General features: G+C 35.2%; 1 protein-coding gene across 4 annotated transcripts in view; it reads right to left on the bottom strand.

The window, feature by feature from the left end:
* Nucleotides 1-20,202, bottom strand: part of Acn (apoptotic chromatin condensation inducer acinus) — a 229,813-nt gene that overhangs the window by 97,472 nt on the left and 112,139 nt on the right. For all 4 annotated transcript variants that reach the window (XR_016549792.1, XR_016549793.1, XM_090407980.1 and 1 more), the window contains exon 6: nucleotides 4,920-5,044. Coding sequence is in view for 2 of the 4 variants with exons in the window: in XM_090407980.1 (XP_090264106.1) it covers nucleotides 4,920-5,044 (125 nt within the window). In the remaining 2 variants the exon portion in view is untranslated. The remainder of the gene's footprint in view (nucleotides 1-4,919; nucleotides 5,045-20,202) is intronic.

The following is a 20,202-nucleotide window of genomic DNA, read 5'->3' as shown; positions in this document are numbered from 1 at the left end:
AAATCCTTAAAATTAATTATGAGCTTGTTATTAATTTTTTTGGCTATTTAGCCTATTTTTGTTTAGGAGTACCCCTTTAGGGTCAGTCAGATGAGTGTTGATGCTCTGCCTGTAAAGAAAAACATGACTGTTATCTGATGCTTATACAATCAACAGGTAAAACATGCTGGCTCGGACGTTGCCCGGATGAGCAAGGTCAGCGATACCAATCGAGCGATCAGGGTTGGATCGAAAAGTGGAAAGTAAATGGAAACTGAAACTAACTGAACTATTATCAATAGGAAATGGAATGTATGGACACTTTGGATGTCAAGAAAACTAGAATTACTTCATGAGGAAATGAAGAGATATTGGTGTGATATAAGGATTGGCAGAGATGCGATGGACATCAGGAGAGATAAATGGATGTGAAGTCATATGGTCAGGGAATGACACCAAGCACGCCACAAACCAGTCAATGAATGAATCACAGTAGCAAGATCTCAAGCAAAATCATTTAATATGTCAATCAATAGTTCAGATATATGCACCTACATTTGACAGCACAGTTGAGCATATTGACTTATTCTACAAAGATCTGACAGAGACAATAGAAACAACCAAAGCTAGATGTAAACTAATTATTGAAAGAGATTGGAATGCCAGTCAGAGTAGATAATGATGGTTGGGAAAGAATCATGAGAAAATACGGTTTTGGAGAAAGAAATGAACGAGGTGAAAACATGTTAGAATTTGCTGTGGACCATGAGATGATCTGTAACACAAGATTCAAGCAAAAGGCGTGTAGAAAATGGATGTGGCAATCGAAAGATGGGAAAACCAAGAACATGATTGATATGATTATGATTAAAAGAAGATGTGTTAAAAGAGAAACTTAAAATGTAGACAAAGAAAAAAATCCGAATCTAAGAGTGAAAGGAGCTATGAGGGCAATAGAAGACTGAGCTGAAGAAACAGTACCAGAAGAAGAGAAGATCAAGAAGTGGATTAGACAAGAAACACTGAAGTTAGTACAGCAGAAGAGAAAGTTGAAGATAAGAAGGGCTATATCTGAACAAATAAAGGGGCAGTATAGAAGAAAGTGTAATGAGGTGAAAAAAGCAGTCAGAATGGATAAGATGAAATGGTTAGAAGCCCAATGCAATAATATAGAAAAGAACTATGGAGAGCATAAAACTACGGAGGCGTATAAAATTATTAGAACCATTAATAGAAGCTGGCAACCAAAACAGACCACAATTAAAGATAAAAAAGGCAAAGTATTGATGAATAAAGATAAAACTGTACAGCGGTGGACAAGATATTGTAGTGTTATATGAAAACAAACTAGATTTAGATAGTGTTGGGAAAATGATTGAAGAATGGAAGCAGATATCACCACCAGGTAATGAGTATAATACAGACATTTTAAGAGGAGAGGTAGAAAAAGCAATAGGATGGCTAAAACAGAATAAGAGCCCTGGTAATGATAACATCACTGGAGAAATCATTAAATATGGTGGCAAAAGTATGGTTATAGAAATGTATGAACTATGTAATATGGTATGGAAAGAAGGGAAAATGCAAGAGGAGAGGGTGAAAGTGACATTATACAAGAAAGGGAATAAGCTAGAATGTAAAAATTATTTAACAGTTGCTTTGACAAGTCACCTTGGTAAGGTGATGATGATACTGACAAAGATTGAGAACACAATTGGAAGCATACCTTGCAGATGAGCAAGCAGGAGTTAGGAAAGATAGAACTACAATTCAACAGATTTTGACAATGCAGTTAATAGCAGAGAAAGCTAGGAGAAAAAACCAAAACACATATACTTGCTTGGTGGATTTTCAGAAGGCATTTGACAGTATCGACCAAAAAGTGACATTAGCAATGCTAAAATCATATGGAGTTGACAGAAAACTAATAGCTATATTAAGAGATGTGTATAAGAAGGCAGTTGCAGCAGTTAAAATAGGTGATGATTTGGGGAAATGGTTTAGAACAAGCAGAGGTACTAGATGGGAGGGAGGGAGGGGCTCCAAATATCACAGTCTTGTTGGCATTTTCATCGCACATTCAGAAAAAGCAATGGATAAAATGAAGGAAGATGCAAAAGGAATATCAGTGCACGGGATGAGAATTAAAAATCCGAGATTTGCAGATGACATTATTATTATTGAAGATGAAAGAGATATAGAAAAAACATTGAAACTGTTAAATGAAGAAGGAAGAAGATTTGGACTTGTTATGAACTTAGAAAAAAACAAAGACAATGGTATTTGGTGAAAAGAACATAAAACAAAAGATAAAACTGGATATAGGAACTGATATAGAAAATGTAGAACAATTTACATATTTGAGAAGTAAAATGACATGACTGTGAAAAAGAAATAAAAATCAGGATTGTAAAGGGAAGAACAAATCTGAAGGCCATAGATAACATCTGGAAAAGAAAAGTGATCAGCCTGCAAACAAAACTAAGAGTATTGGAAGCATGCATCTTTAGCAATGTGCTGTATAGATCTGAAACGTGGGTAGTAAATAAGGAATCAAGAAAAAGAATTTTGGCATTTGAAAGAACTTGTTACAGAAAGATTCTAAGAATAGGATGGGTAGAGAAAATCACAAATGAAGAGCTCTATCAGAAGATACAACCAAAGGAGAATCTAATGCAGAAGATTATACAACAGAAGCTGCAATTATTTGGACACATCTGCAGAATGAGCGAGGACTGGAAGATTCATGTTTGGTATTATGGATGATGTAAATAGAAGAGGTAAACCATACAGAGAATGGATGGATGACATAAAGGACTGGTATGGAATGGGTTTACAGAGACTGCGACACTGTGTACTGGACAAAGAAAGGTGGAAGAAAATAGTGAAGGAGGCATCGGACACCAACAGGCAGTAAGCCCATGGTTGGTGATGATGAGTACCTTTTATGTCATTGGCTTTTTACTAATTTTTAGTTCAGTACTGATGTATATGAAGAATATAAGGAAGAAATAATTTTGGACATACCTTTTGTAGGATGTTCCTGGTTGTCATCTTATTGAGCGGCATCCGGCATATGTCGATATTACTGAAGTATGACTGAAAGGAAAGGGGGAGGTTGGAAATGTTGAGATAGAGAGATGTGGGAGAATTGCAGGTAAGACACAAGGTATGTAAAATTTAAAACTTGGGTCTTAAGGGTTGGCAGCGAATTCTTTGGAAAAAGAAAAAAAAGAAAAAAAAAAAAAGGGGGGGGAAGTGCAGGATAGATTTTGATGAAACAAGATTAGCAGTAGGAGCAACATGGTGCGAGCCATTCCGATTGTGTGTCGTCTTCAGAGCTCATGGGAAAAGTGGCTTGGTGTTTTTGTCTTGGATGTCTATGTTGATTTCTATTGGTCGGAGTCATAACCTAATTTTTATGTTTACATAACCACATTTTATGGCTATTGTTTCTGATATTCTAAGCACTGTTTCATTTTACTGTACGTCAACTATTATGGCTTTGTCGATTTGCATGCTATGCTTCTGTTCAAGAGTGTGGACTGCTATTTCTCTTTTTACCTTTATTTTGTATCATTTTTCCTTTGGTTATTATGTTTCTTATTGCTTAGATGTTCTGGAATTGGTATGTTGCAGTCACGGAAGTGTTCCTGTAGTCTTGACCATAAAGATCTGACCGTGGAACCTGTGTAGGTGACGTCATAGTCTTGTTGGCAAGGAAATTTGTACACTGTGGCGTAACTAGAATATCACATTGTGATCTTCTAGTATTTCTTTGTATGCGTGAGATTTTGTAGGTTTTAGAAGTGTTGCCAATTTTTGGTTCGTGGCGAATACTAACTTATAGTCGGTGTGTTGAAAAATGTGTTTGTAGGCTTCATATTTGTTCTGGATGTGTGGCAATTTAATGATTTTTTTGTGTTGGGAAGTTTGTTTTGGTTACTGAATTATTTTGAGGATTTTTGCAGTTTTGTTGGTGTAATTTATTAACTGTGTTGGGTAATTTCGGTTTTTAAAAATCTGTGTTAATTTCTTTATTTCTGTGTTTAGATAGTTACGTGTAGTTGAGAACTTGTATGCGTTAATAAACTGTGCTAGAATGACTGACATTTTGATAGAATAAAGATAATATGAGCTAAAGTGGAGATAATTTCTGTTATGCGTGGGTTTATGGAATATTTTTGTGGCAATTCTGTTTGTCAGGTTCAGGAAATTTATGGATTTTTCATACTCTGTTTCTATAGTGAACTTAGTCTGTTGTTGAAAATAAGGAACACATAAAATGGTGATGCATGTTGGTTCTCCAATGTATAGAATATCTTCCGAGTATTGGCTGTAAAAGGTGATGCTGGGGGAGACAGAAGGGCTGTGTAGATGTGATTCTATATGTGATAGTTCCTATCACTCACATCTACTCAGCCCTTCTCTCCCCTCCCCTCCGGCATCACCTTTCATGGCTGATATTCTATGCATTGGAAACCCAACATGCATCACCACTTTACAAACGTCCCTTAACAACCTCAACAATAGACTAAAGTTCACTATAAAAACAGAGCATGAAAAATCCATAAATTTCCTAAACCTAACATTAATTAGAACAAACAACAAAATAGCCACAAAAATATTCCACAAACCCACACATATTGGAAATTACCTCCACTTTAACTCATATCATCCTTATTCTATCAAAAAATCAGTCAGTCATTCTAGCACAATATATTCCCATTTGGAATATATTTTTATCTTTAAAAAAATTTTTAAAGTTAAAACACACAAAGAAAAGCTACTGTTTTAAGAAATTTATTCTTTGGAGGTTTACTGGTTGATGGGAAGATTGCAAATTGTACTTCAATGACCATGCCTACAACAGCAAGAAGATATGCAAAACAAGATAAATATATGAACAAATGAATGATGCAACTGTTACTTCAGATTACCTTTAAAGAGTCTGTAGATATACTAGGTGATGCTTTTGATATTGAACATGTACTGGTTCCCCACTTTCTTTTTTTCTGAGGTTTTTGATCCCCACCTCCACCACCATCTGATAGCTGATCTTTACCTAGATTAAAAAAATTAAATAAAAAATAAACTATGAATGTTTTTGATGTGCTAAAATAGTTTTTATCACTTTCACTTAAACTGCCTGCCACATCATGTCACTTGCATACATTTATCAACAAAATAAAAATAATTATAGTAAAGATCTGATGTAAATAAAGTGAATAATTTTCAGTGCTCATCTTTTCTTTCTCATTCAAATGATTGGTTGATTCCCTTATGAATAAGAAATCTCTGCCATCTGGCTCTATCTCTGGCCTTTTCTGTCTCTCTTTGAAGCTTGATAATTGTGACCTTTCCTTCATCTCAGAAGGGTATATTTAGTAGTTTCTGCAGTCAAATGCACTGATTCTTACTTCATCATGTGATAAATGCTAAAAAGCATTAATCACATGGGAAGAATGTTCAAACTGTAGTATAGATAGGTAAGAATCTCATGTAAGTTCTTGACTTCTTTTATGCTTAACCTCAACAGACTGAGGATAGAGACACTAGCAACTTACAAAACATCAACGTAACTAGCAGAGGGTTTATAATTATGCACTTATATTATAGAAATATCACATCAAAACAGCTGTATAGAGCTGAAGACAAAAGAGATGAGATACTTCAAATAATAATTAAAAGATGATATATTCAGACAATCAGGACACTGTTGCTGTTAGGAAACATGGCTAAATCAACTAAGGCTATAAGCATAATATGTCTCTTAATTGTGGGCTGATTGTTTAACAGGTTAGCAAAAACCCAAGTTTCTGAAAGGATAAATCCTGACATCCATATTATATCAGCCAACCAGTCTTCAGCTGAAAAGTGATATTATAAAAGCTTTGTGTGTGTGTGACATGCAGGATTCTAACCGTAGGTCATACCAAATGAGCCAAGGAGGCTTCTTCTTATTAGAGTAACATCAAACATGAAGAAAAAAATTTCTAGAATGGCAGACAATTTCAAAATGGGAAAACTGAACAATTAAGCCTATCTGTTCCTACCAATTTCACAGAAGGCAGGGAAGTGTCAAGGATTTTTTAAATCCATTTTTTATTTTTTTTGGAATAAAGGAAACAAGTTCATACCGAAGAGTTGAACAGCAGAGCAGATAACAATTATTAGACACATGTATTCATAAGAATAAAGAATAATAATTTTTATTATTGCAAATATTTCAACCAGAATTTTCTGGATGAAATATTTGGGCCATCATCAGTGCATCAACATAGTCACAAGGTGAAGCTAAAACAAAGAATGTTAATCCTATTTATAGAGTTGAACCATATACTGGAGTGCCACCATACGAGTGATTATAAATTAAGACTAAAATTAGTTAAAATAATTTTGAAATGCACAAAATAACAAACTTTGGATAAATAAAATGATTGAATAACAGTATATTAAAAAAAAAAAAAGATAGGAGGAAGAAGAAGGGATGCACAGTATTGCTTGCTATTTATGAGAATGAGGCTCTCCCAAATCTTGGCGATGAACAGAGAGTCATTCCGATTTAAATGTGTGTAGTGTAAAAGTGCTTCAGCACTCTCTTTAAATAACCACTCAAACCTAAACCAGCACCTATGTAAGGAGTGAGTACAGGACCAGATTTTTCAAGTTTATTGTTGTTGATATGAGAGGGGTGTTCTTGTAATCATTTTTCAATTGAACATCCTGTTAGTCAAAAGTACAAGCAGACATATTCATGCTGAACCTGGTAAACACCAGGGAGGGACAGGGAGCAGTTTATCCCTTGTGGATGATAACTAGGTGATTTTATTAATCACCTGGTTATCATTCACAGAGAAGAAAGTAGGGACTTAAAGATAAGTTTTTGGGATCTTAGAAATTGCCTCAGAGATGCCTGCTATGTATGGGATACATAGCAGGTTCAGGGTTCTTAAAGTAAGGCTTGTAAATGTCCAGGATACATTTAAACTTCTTTGAGGTTAGCAATTCTATAGTATCATGCATTGGATGATGCTCAGTTCTTGTTGGATATCTTCAGAAGTGGAGCAAATAACACATGCTCCATAGAGCAAAGATTTGAAGATGCCTATTTTTTAAATGGATGATGGGTGAATCTTCTTTGCTGTGAAGGTAGGTTTATAGTGAACAACAGGAAATGGCAAAGAGTAGAAAATGAATCACAGAAATGAGTGGCAGGCAATTTTAAAATGAATAACTGGACAATGACATATGAGCCCACAGTTCTAAGAAGGTTCTAGTAGGGAAGGTAATTTTTTCGTCATTAGAGATGACATATGATGCAAAGGAAAAATAAAACTGGTTCTTGAGGTAGACCTAAACAACTGAGTAGGAAATTAATAGCAGCTGTAGAAATGTTTTGGAAAAGTTTCGAAAAAAATAAGACAGCTAATAATGTGTTAAGTGCCTGCTAAATGCCATTCAGAACAAGGACTAGTCATTACTAGCATCATGTTTCAATATAAAGATAAGCATGAATTCATATGGAGAGGATACAAAGAAATATATTTTAATAATAAAGTTATTGTTAATAGTGATATCTTTAGTCTAATTTAGAATAATAATAATAATAATAAAGCATGCTGAATTCAAAGTATTTGAAATTTGAAACAGGAAGTGATGAAAGAAAGAAAATATTAAATACAGTCATATCCCGACTTCTGCAAATCCGGAGTTACGCAGTTTCTTATATGTATGTATTACCGTCCCGCTTCACGCCTCACCACTAGTCGTATCTTTCCAGTGCTGGCTGCATTCGCCAGTGTCACACATGCTGTAAACAAGCACTGACGTGTTTCGCATGTTCTCCATTCATACACGATTTTTATAGTCCACAAACCTTGCAATTGTTTAATGTCATGCTCTTGATAAAAATTTTATCACATAAAAAATAATAAAGTCGTCCAAAAGAAGCAAGTCCGATTCTTCTACAGCTAGCAAGAAAAGAAAAACATTGACTTTGGAAACAAAACTCAACATTATTAAGGATTTTGAAGGCGGAATGAAAATTTTTGAGCTAGCAAAGAAGATCGATCTACAGGAATCCACAGTAAGAACAATCATAAAAGAAAGGTTTACAGATTTTGGAGGACGTAGATTCTAATGAGGAATGAAATGTAGCCACAAGGGGCAAGGAATAAAAAAATCACTGGCTTGCTATGAAGAAATTTTGCGTGACAAGAAAAAGACATTATGCCATCAGATGAATCTATTAGATTTTATGAAACCATCAACATCGAAATAACTTTCTTTTTTTTTATGTACGAAAAACTACAATTATGATTATATTTCTTAAAAAATATAGGTATTTTTGTAAACCTTTGGTCCCAATTGTATGTTTGTATATATAAATTACATGCAAAATTATACCCCGAGTTACGCGAATTCGACTTGCGTGCATTTTGTTGGTCCCACCTACCGTGTAACTTCAGGGTATGACTGTATCATGTTGTAAAGAAAAACAAAAAATTGAAAAGAATCAAAGCTTAATAGCTTTCAAAGGTACACTCAAACATATACATATTATGTGAGAAAAAAATGAAAGTTTGAAAAGAGGAATTTTTTTTTCTAAACCTAGACTGAATGACAAAATTAAATCGGATTTTTGATTGAATTAGACATGTGATAAAGATTTCTTTTAAGGAAAAAAAAATCATTACTTCATAGTAAGCTCAAAAAAGTGGCCATGGAAAAGATACAATCATATCAGTATGCAGCCTATAAGCATATATGCTTAGAGAATTTCGAGAAACGCAAGAAAGTTTCATAAAAGTACTCTGAGAGATGGCAGAAGACAGTTCAAAAAGTCGAGGATAGGAAAGTGTATTATAAAAGGAATCAACAGTTGACTTCTTCAAGTGTCATCCCTAGAAGGAGGTTGGCAACCATGTCATGTAACTGTTTTATTTTCTTTTGCTGCTCTGGAACATTTATGATAATTCAAGCCAGTCCAGTTCTTAATATCTTCAAACCACATTCTCATTTTTCTACCTCTCCCACTTTTCCCTTCTAATATTACTTTCTGAATGCCTTCATCTCTGATTAGATGTCCAAAAATAAGTTTTCATTCTTTAATGATTTGCATTAATGTTCTTTTTAATTTTTGCTTTCATTAAAACATCTTCGTTTTTCATTTTCGCTGTTCATATTTTCAGCATTCTTCTGATGGTCCACATTTCAAAAGCTTCTAGTTTATTCTTCTGCTTCTTTATTTAGAGTCCAAGTTTAACTATTGTAGAAAAGGGTTGACCAGATATAGCAGTTTATTAATCTTCTTCTTGTGTCTATGTTAATGCCTCTGGATGTTAGAACAGTTTTCAGTTCAATGAAGATTTTCCCTTGATATCTCTATTCTTTTTATTTCTTTAAAGAAATTTCTTCCTTCTCTAAACATTTTCTCAAGATCTATAAAGGATTTTACCTGTTTAATTTTTTTTTTGATTAAGAGTTGCATTTAATTTCTTATTTGTTGGTTATTTTGATATGACCATGCACTTTGTTTTCTTCAAGTTGATAACTAATCCCATGTCTAAGCTTCTATTGTAATTTCTGTGACTAAGTTTTGAAGATTCTCTTCAGATTCTGCAATAAGAACCATGTTATCTGTATATCTGAAGTTGTTGAAATTCCAACCCCTACTTGATTTATGCAATATCTTAAAAGCCTTGTTCATTATCTATATTATAATAAAGGTGATAAGACACATCCTTGTCTTACTCCTTTTTTACCTTCAAAGCTGTCAGAATATTCATCTTTGTATCTTATTGAGGCTATTTAATTTCAGTATATGTGTAATTATGTACAGATCTTTTCTTTTAGAATATTATTCAGTAAGATACATATTAATTTCCTGTGACCTACTGAATCAAATGCTTTGGTGTAATCAATAAAACAAAGATATAAGCTACGATAAAGAGCCAAGAGGCTATTTTTCCGGCGACATAAATTAAGGGGATAATAAATCCCGTGTTCTTTTACAGTCGGGTACGAAACTCGGAGATCGAAATCTAAGAGTTTCATGCCGAAGAACTATCGGCGAGTCCAAGCATAAGCCATCACTTGGGTAGTACAACACTATGGCAACTCGTGTCAAAGGTAGAGCAAGCTCCATCACTATCCTTAATATTTTCTCATAATGTAAAACGCAGCTCCTAGGAGATGTATTACTGTTTTACATTATGAGGAGGACACTACCTAGACCGGTTTCGACCTTCATTGAGGTCTCATCAGCGAGTAGATAGACCTGAAATATCAAGGCTTAAGTGAACAGAACTTACATATACCCCTACTAACGAATTGCCAGACTGGTGTACCACTTTTATCATAGTAATAATAATATATGGGTTCTACCTACTCACTGATGAGACCTCAGTAAAGGTCGAAACCGGTCTGGGTAGTGACCTCTCCTCATAATGTAAAACAGTAATACATCTCCTAGGAGCTGCATTTTATATTATGAGAAAATATTAAGGATAGTGACAGAGCTTGCTCTACCTTTGACACGAGTTGCCATAGTGTTGTACTACCTAAGTGATGACTTACGCTTGGACTCGCCAATAGTTCTTCGGCATGAAACTCTTAGATTTGAATGGATTTCAATCTCTGAGTTTCGTACCCGGCTGTAAAATAACATGGGATTTATTATCCCTTTAACTTAAAGATAAGCTTTTCTGGATATTAATAGTTGACTATTTAGGCTTATATGCTGGTTTAAATCCATTATCAGGTTTAATGAAATGAATACAGCATAGATAAATAATTAAACACAAGTTTACTCAATCCTATATTTCATCCTGAGACATCATCAAGAATACAATATTAAAACTGTATAACCACAGAGAAAAATGCTCAAAACAATAAATGGGGAAAAAAATTAGACTGAAGGCATCAAGCCCTATGAGGGTCATCTTCTATTAGTGCTGTTGAGTAGCCTTAGTTGTTGGGTGGGAGGTCTAAGAATTAAAGTTTCCAAAATCTTGGGTAGTTTAACATAATCCCACTTATTGAGATTTGGTTGGTTTTTTTAAATCCTGCTGATTCTGAAAAAAGTCTTTCAAGTTGAAGCTTACTGGTTTTCTCCACATTTGAGTCTGTGCAAGGTTTGTTTGATTGATTGATTTGTAATTTTATGGCATAGGAACAGCAGTACAGAAGGTATGATCTGTGCAAGGTATCCAAAGGCATGGTTAGCTAGAACTGAGTAGCCATAGTTATGACAGATGTATTATGTTCTTCCAGGTGTATGGTAGCAGATCTCCCAGCTTGACAATAATATATTGAAAGAACAAGAATCCTTGTAAATACCTGGGATAGAGAAGATGATGTCTGAAAGCAGTGCAGAGATTACACTTTTTTTAAAATTTTTTTTAGAGTTCTGGCTTTTTCTAGGTGCTACAGATATAGGGAACAAAAATGACATTACTATGGTCTGTGTGTTAGGAGAGATGTGAGGAACTATTAATTTGTTGATCTTTTTTCCAATGTAACCACTAGACAAGGTCTGGTGAAGAAAGGAGAGTTCAGCTGTAAGGGAAGCCTGTGTAAAATGGAGGTTGGAGGCTCTCCTGACAACGGCTTTGATAACACCATATTGTTGAGAGAGAGATGGTGGAAAAGTTTGTGTGTAGTATATGCATCTACCTGTGTGGGTAGTTTTCTGTAAACTGAGAAAGAAACAATGCCATTGAGAATATATGTGATAAGAGTATCTAGAAAAGGCAGGCTATAATTATTTTCCATTTATAATGAACTACATTTTGGGATACTGGCTGTTCAGATGGAGTAACGTGTTTGAACCATGTGACCAAATAGAGAACATATCATCAATATATATATCTTAGCCAGATAGAAGGTTTGAGAAAGCAGTATTAAGTGCATGTTTTTCAAAGTGTTCCATATATTAACTGGCTAAAGGGAGAGCCTATTGCTATACCTTCAATCTGTTTATAAATGGTATCTTTCCAAGTGAAATGGTCAGTATGGATGGCAAAATTGAAAAGATCAATAATGTCAGGAGGGAGACATTTTTCAGTAAATTTAAAGTTTCAGAAAGGGAGATATCAGTAAATAGAGATGACATCAAAACTGAATTTTGGATTAAAGATTTGAAATCTGGTTGAGCAAATAACATGTGATCCTATAAACTCTACACATAATGATGGCAGAATTAAAAAAAAAAAAAAAAAAAAACTTCATGAGGAGAATGAAAGATCTTTTTTTTGCAAAATATAAATAACTACAAGAAGGGACTAATCCAGCAATCAATTCATCTAGGCATGGTAGGAATTTGTTTGGGATTGATGAAGCAGCAAATTATCTCAAAATTTGTTGAGCTTGTATGTGTTTATTTCTATGATTTTATTTATGGTATACTTGGTATTCTAAGAATTTTCTTTTATTCACTGGGAATACTGGTGATCAGTATACACTTTTTAAGTAATATACGTATAAATAATTTTTTATCATTGTTTGAATTATCCACTCTTTTGTTAAAGTTCATTTACATAATTTTGTTTCTATTTGTCTGCTGTTCTTCTGTCTTATCAATAACAAATATCTCTGATATTCTAGTATTTTATTGGAGATCAACATACATGGTTCACTTCTTATAATAGGATTCATTTTTATTCAGAAATAAATGAATTTTTACTTGCTTCTGTTCTATTAGAAAACTGGAAACATTCCATTCCTAACACACTATACTGAAGCATGGTTTTACTGTATCACTAAATACAGTACAGAGACATTTACAGTCAACGTATTATATTTAGTTACATTTGCTTAATTAGAGACAAATGAGGTGTTTAAGGGTCAAAGCTGTATAACTGAGAGGAGACATCCATATAACCTTTAAAGGAATGCGGAGAACCAACCGGGGCTTCTGACCTAACATTCAATCCTCACCGTCTTGTGGTGCACCCTGTTGGGTATCTACCTGGATACTGAACGAATGAAGATGGGCTGGCAATTTGGGATTTGGTCAACCAAATTGTATTCTTATTAGCTTAAACCAAAATACAAAATGATGCACAACATGACAAAATTTCATACCGGCTGGGGCATCGCCCAGTCAAACAAGGCCCCGGGTGGTTTTCGCCAGGGAACCAGGGCAAACAGTGAAGTCACCTACTGGAACAAATCTGAAAACACACCCAACTCAACATCACCAGAGTTAAAGATCGGTACTATCAACAAAAGAAGCCTGAATGGCAAAAAAATGGAGCTAGCTGAGGAATTAGATAAGTATCAGATCGACATAATAGGGATGACTGAAACAAAAAAGACAAAAACTGGAGAGATCTTTCTGAGCAATAAATACAATATGTTATATTCAGGCAATAACAATCAAGGAAAAGAAGGAGTAACCATAGTATTCAACAATAAATATGAGGATAATCTTCTTGAATGGCAGGCAGTCTCAAGTAGAGTGATGTGGGCAAACACCAGAAGGGTCAACTGGAAAATGTGACTTATTTGTGCCTATGGTCCCACAGAAGATTCTGCTAAGGTAGAAGTGGAGGAATTTTTTGAGGTTTTAGAAGGTTGTATGACCTTGTTTTATTCATAAAACAAAGTCATACAATCTTGTTTTATGAATGCATTCACTCGTACTTGAGGTTGTCTGCAAAGAGAGAAAAATCAGAACTCCATGGTGGACAGAGAAAGTTAAAGAGGCAGTGAAGGAAAAGAAGAAAGCATATCAAAAATTCCTGACAAATAAGTCAGCTTGTGCTCTTAGAAAATACAGACACAAATGTAAGAAAGCTAAACACTGTATAAAACTAGCTAAACAAAAGTCATGGGAGGACTTTGGCAAGAATATAGAAAATAAATATCAAGAAGGTGGAGAAATATTCTGGAGGTTGTTGTAGAAGCTTAGAAATGGAGGAGAGAGTGCTGTAAAAGGAGTTAAAGATGATAAAGGGGACATGAAAATGGGAGAAAAAGATATCCTTGAAGTATGGAGTAATTACTTTGAAAATTTTCTAAATGAAACAAACAGTGATGACAGCACAGTGGTAAAAAACACTGACCAGGCATGCAGTCAGGAATACATATCCATACTTGAAGTAGAAAAGCCATCAAAGGCTTGAAATGTGGAAAGGCAGCAGGAGTAGATGATATTCGACCAGAAATGCTGAAGTATGGTGGTATGAGAGTCTTACAGTGGCTGCACTGCATAGTTCAGAAAGCCTGGACAGAGGGACGAATTCCCGATGATTGGAGTAGAGCTCTCATAGTACCCATATATAAAAAGGGAAATAAAACTGAATGTGAGAATTACAGAGGTATTTCCCTACCGAGTGTTCCTGGTAAGATTTATGCAAGTATACTTGAGAAACGGTTCAGAAGATTTGTGGAAGAAAAGCTTGGTGAAGAACAAGCTGGATTCATTCCAAATAGAGGCTATCAGGATCAGATCTTCACTTTACAACAAATAGTCGAGAAAGCATGGGAATATAACAAAGATCTGTATTTAAGTTTTGTCAATCTGGAAAGGGCATATGATAAGGTGCCATGAGAGACACTATTCAATATGCTACAGTTATATGGTGTCAATGGATCATTATATCGAGCGATACTTAGTTTTTATTTGAGTTGCAATTCAGCAGTTGGAATTGAAGGAAAATGGAAGTACAGGAAGATGGTTTAATGTTAAATCTGGTGTGAGACAAGGATGTACATTATCCCCTCTGTTATTCATTATCTATATGGATCACATTATGAAGGAAAGTGGTATTAAATATGATATCAAAAGTGGAGATGTTAATGTCAGCCCTTTGCTTTATGCAGACGATGTTATACTTCTAAATAAATCTGCTACAAGTCTGCAAGATTCTCTGACTAAATTGAATACCTGTTCTAATAGATATGGTATGAAGGTCAGCAATAACAAGACAAAGATGATGAAAATAGACAGAATCATTGAAAATGTCAACTGCATTGTGAACGGAGAAACCTGTGGAACAAGTAAAACATTTCAGCTACTTTGGCGCAATTTTTAGTGAAGATGGTAAATTAAATATGGAAATAGACAATAGAATCAACAAAGCTGGAATGGTAGGAAATCAATTGAATAAATTCATATGGAATAAGAGAGTAATTAGTCGGAACACTAAATTGGCTGTATACAAGACAAGTCTTCAAACCAATTTTAACTTATGGATCTGAGAGTTGTTAGAAGCAGAATACTTGACCAAATACTATTGACTGCAGATATGAGAGTCCTCAGAAAGATTAATGGCGTGAACAGATGGAATCAATGGCAATATATTAAAAACGAGGATATTAGGAAAGAACTTGACATTGTCAGCATCCAGGAATGCGTTAGCAGAGCTAATCTCAGGTGGTATGGTCACTTAAGCAGAATGGCAGAGGAAAGATTAGCAAAAGAAGTCTTCTCTGCCAGGTTTGCAGGAAAAAGACCTAGTGGAAGACCAAGATATAGGTGGATTGATACAGTACAAAGTGGCTTACACCAGTGGTCTCAAACTCAAATTGCATGCAGGCCGAATGCACAATGTGAAAGCAGCTGACAGGCCGGAATTTTTTTTTTTTTTTTTAACAAAATGAGAGTGAACATATATATAGTGGGGGGGGGCTCTGTCCCCCCTTCGACACTTACGGCACCCAAAAGCCTAACAAAAGGTAAGTTTGGCCATGCACATTTCTGACATTTAAAGCATCTCAGGGGATTAGATATACAGCTTAACAGGGCAGATGAGATGCCCTGCTTCAAATGTTAGAAGTTTAGGTGTATCAAAAGGAAGGATGGTATTTCTGATCTAAACCAGGTAACCATCTCTATGTACCAGAATCCACCTTATACCAGTTACTTCTTGATCTTTAAGCCCAGAACACATCTCTCATTAGGAACATCAAGGAGATCACATCCTCTAGAACAGCGTTTCTCAACCTTTCTAAGCCCAAGGACCAGTAAAATGCCTAAAACAATTCTACGGACCACTAAGTTATGTAATTTTTTTTTTTTAACTGTATGTGGGGATTACCAACATTTTGAAAAAACTGTGCCTTTTTAATTTTAACATAATAAATCTAAAAGCATGTTTGGAAACATAATTAATTAGTTGGAAGTAAATGATTAAAAGTGTATCAACACCGAACAAAGTTTTAATTTTTATTAAACAAATAAAGGTATCGGTTTCCGATTTGCTGTGGGCAAATTAATGGGTATATCAGCGCCGTCCCGGTGAAGATCCCCATTTATCTGCCCACAGCAATTTTATATTTTATATGTTATCCCCATTCATCTGGGGATAAAATGTCAGCACCGTACAGCTGAAACCTTCATTTATCTGGCCACAACGACGTTTATCTTTAAATATCGTTGTGGGCAGATAAATTTATATGTTATCCCCATTCATCTGCCCATACCCATGAAGCTAGCCCCACAACAACTTTCATCTTCGCGCACTGGGAAAAATGTTGCTCTTATTTTACTCCATTCATCATAATACTGAATACGAACTTGACATCTAGATTCCATCATGGATTACATCTCTTGTCCTGTCCAAACCATTCCCTGCATATACCCAAAAATTTCACTCAGAACATCCCAAAGACATTAATGCTTCCCCCCCCCCACCCCATCCACACACACACACTTCCGGCCGATACGAATCGCCTTATTTCCCTTACGAATTTTCCATGACCAGCCAAAAATTTTGAGACATCCTGTTATGTGAGGTCCTTCCCAATATCTATAAACAGTCCAACTCATGATGAGTGGAGTTGGACTGTTTAGTCGCAAAGTGCCATCCACATGGTCAGGCGCATTATCCCGCCAGCGACTGTATGCTGTATATACCGCATGCATGTGATTTGTACTAATCGTGTTATGGTGGTGGTTTTAATTATATCCATCCTATTTTATCCAGAGGCACAACATTAGTCATCGTAAATCTGGCAATTCATTAATCATGTGGTGGTTTTATTTATATCCATCCTGTGTGCTGCTTGTATTCGTTACGTTATGATGTGTGTTTCTGTATAATCCATGACCGTACGGATATTGTTGTCTGCATGCGACGGATTCAGTGTTCTCAGCCGCATATTCCTGCAAGCGACACGGAACTTTGCTAAACAGGACGCGGGCAGCTATCCTTCTTGCTAACAGAGCAGAGCCTCGCTGTGACGTCACTTTACATAACTTTCGTTTCGTCCCCGATTTTGAAAATGATTAATTCTAAAACCAGTAAAGAAAATTATCAAAAACTGTACTCCAAATAAATAATACAATATAATTGTGTTACTACTTACTTTTAATGAGATGGTTCTGCTTCTTGGCCTTTGCAGAGTTGCTAGATATCTGCTCAATTTTGGTTAACTTTAGTCGAAGATCGGCGCGCGCACACACACACACAAGGACGATTTCGGTATTTTGTTTTTATTTGAAGAAGCGATGAAAATCCTTTCTCACAAAAATAGGTTGTAGAAAACCGCATGATGACTTCCAGTGCTTCTTCAGATAATTCGGGAAATTCACTTCTCTGAAGGCAAGATCCAGAATCTAGCCAAACCAAGATCGCGGAATTGCATTTTAAGCCCACTGTCATTTGAAAGCTCAATTAACTGTTCTTTTTTCAATAACGAAAGGTCGTTCTCGTGACTATAAGCCTGAAATAGATCTCAAACCCACAGAAATTTCTTATAATAGTTATTTGGAAAACATGTTTCAAAATTCTGTTTCAGAGTTTTGAGGTGGTCACAAACCCTTTCCAGAAACTCAGAATCAACAAAAAGATCATTTTCCACTAAAAAGGTGCAAATTATCTGTCTTTTACATAATTAATGCACAACACCAGTTTTTTTTTCTCTCGAATGCCTTTATTTTGTCATAGGCATAAAGAATAGTTAAAGAATTTCCCTGAAGGGAGAAATTTAGTTCATTTAATTTCAAAAAAAAAAAAAAAAAAGTCTGAAAGATAAGGTAGTGTTGATAACCATGCTTCATCAACAAGGAGCAATGCAAAATTAGAATTATGTTCATTTACAAACAATAAAACTTTGTGCCTTAATTGAATTAACCTTGTTAGTACTTTGCCCCTGGAAAGCTAGCGAATTTCATAATGAAGCAAAAGTTGTATATATTCACTGCCCATTTCATCGCAGAGTAGTGAAAATAACCTGTTATTTAACGGGCGAGCCTTAATAAAATTAACTAGTTTTACACCGTTCTGTAGCACAGTGAAACAATGTACCCAATTCATATCCAGAGCTACTTTGACCATAGAAACAACCCCCACTATGCCTGCTTGTAAGGGCACGAGCTCCATCTGAACAGAAGCCCATACATTTTCCCCACTGGATCCCTTTGTGTATTACGTAATTATTGAGTGTGAAATATTTCTTCTCCAGTTGTTCGGGATGACAAAGTTCTACAAAAAGAGAATATCATCATGAATGTTATCATGCACATATCTTACATAACATATTAACTGAACATCATCTGTAATGTCAGTAGTCTAATCTATTTGTAACGCATAATAAGGGCTCTTCTTAACTCTTTCGATTAACTGAGATTCTACGTTACCTGCCATATCATTAATTCTGTGACCTACAGGGTTATTGAAAGAGGAGTCAAATGAACATCTTTTAATAACATGTTGCCAAACATAGTTTGTATCACATCTTTTATAGCTGGAAGTAGTAAATTCTCCCCGATAGAATGAGGATTCCGTTTTCGCTATGCGCAAACTTAAGAGATAAATGATTCCAGTGCCTTGCTATTAATCGAACCAATGGCCGAAACTACATCTTTCCCATGATTTAATGTCACTAAGTGTCGGTGAAGTTTTTTTTCTTTTTTTCGATTTGCTTATTTTTCAAATCACGTTTAGTTTCTAAATGTCGGAATTTAGTAGGTTTCATGCACGCGTTCAACAATACTTCATAACACAAAACACATTGAAGTTTCTGTACACTTTCATCTCCACATCAAGTAAACCCAAGTTCCAAATATGAACTGTTATATTTCCTACTGTATTTTATCTTTGAACTGCGTGTTTCTTCTACTTTAATAGTATCAGATTTACCCACCGTTACAACATGTGTATCACAATTAGGGTTAGCATCAACTGTTTCATTTGTCGTTTTTTTCAAAGTCCTAGTTCTAAGCCACTTTTCCATTATAAAAAAAAACGTTTCAGAAAAATATCTAAATATATAAATACTGGAGATATCTAATGACACACTTTGTCTAAGTATTACTTAGCACTTCTGAAGATATATTGAGCCTTGGTTGAAGGAGAGAAACTTTTAATAGTGAAAATCAATAAACAACAAGCAAATGATAAATGTGGATAACACATGTTCGCTTCAAATCTGACAAAACAGCAAGGGAAGGTGGAAGCAATAAAACTATATTGTTGTTCACTTCACCCTTCTTATTATTCATCATTTTGTCGAATTACTCCAATTATTGTTGTGCCAGAATGACGTTTAATAAGAGGGGTGAATTGAACAACAATATAGTTTTATTGCTTCTGCCTTTGAACATTCTGAAGTTGTTTGTTTTTTTAAGTCTCCATTTGATTTCAATAATTTTTACTTACTTGTTCAATTTTAATTTGTTTGGATAATTAAAATACATATATATTTAATTAATTTAAGTCTGCCTGCAGACCACCTGCGGTCCACAGACCACAGGTTAAGAAACACTGCTCTAGAAGATGTTGAATGATTTATGAGGTGTTACTGTGATTGGTATTCCAACAATTGATGCAGTCAATAGTTTTTCAGAGCATTTCTGACATGTTTCCACATGGATATCATCAGAAATTTGTTTCCCTAACTGTTTTGTGAGAATTTGCCAGTCCTACACCCTTTTGAATATAAGGTTAAGGACTGGCAAGTCCTGTTATATACATGACAAGAAACACTGGTACATTGATACTAATGTCAGATACCTTTTGTTTCTTACTCCTGTTATCGAATGATGTATCTACAGTATCAGTACTTGGGTGGAGCCTTGTGAGGGTCCCTGAAATATTTGAAGATGGACTTATACTCAAAAGGATTTTTTGAGTAGTGCCTGAGTTTCCCACCCACCACGGAGCCACACATGGATGTCCACTAACCAGCAAGAATAAATGTGCGCGGAAGTGAAACACCAGGGTTATCCAGGATGCTATACCAGCGTCACAACAAGCCTTTGGGCTCCAT

Source organism: Typopeltis vanoorti, chromosome 18 (genome assembly GCF_054136105.1).
Source record: "Typopeltis vanoorti isolate ZY-2024b chromosome 18, IOZ_Tvanoo_1.0, whole genome shotgun sequence".
Taxonomy (NCBI): domain Eukaryota; kingdom Metazoa; phylum Arthropoda; class Arachnida; order Uropygi; family Thelyphonidae; genus Typopeltis; species Typopeltis vanoorti.
The sequence above is the reverse complement of the archived record's forward strand: the minus strand, read 5'-3'. Positions and strand labels throughout refer to the sequence as shown.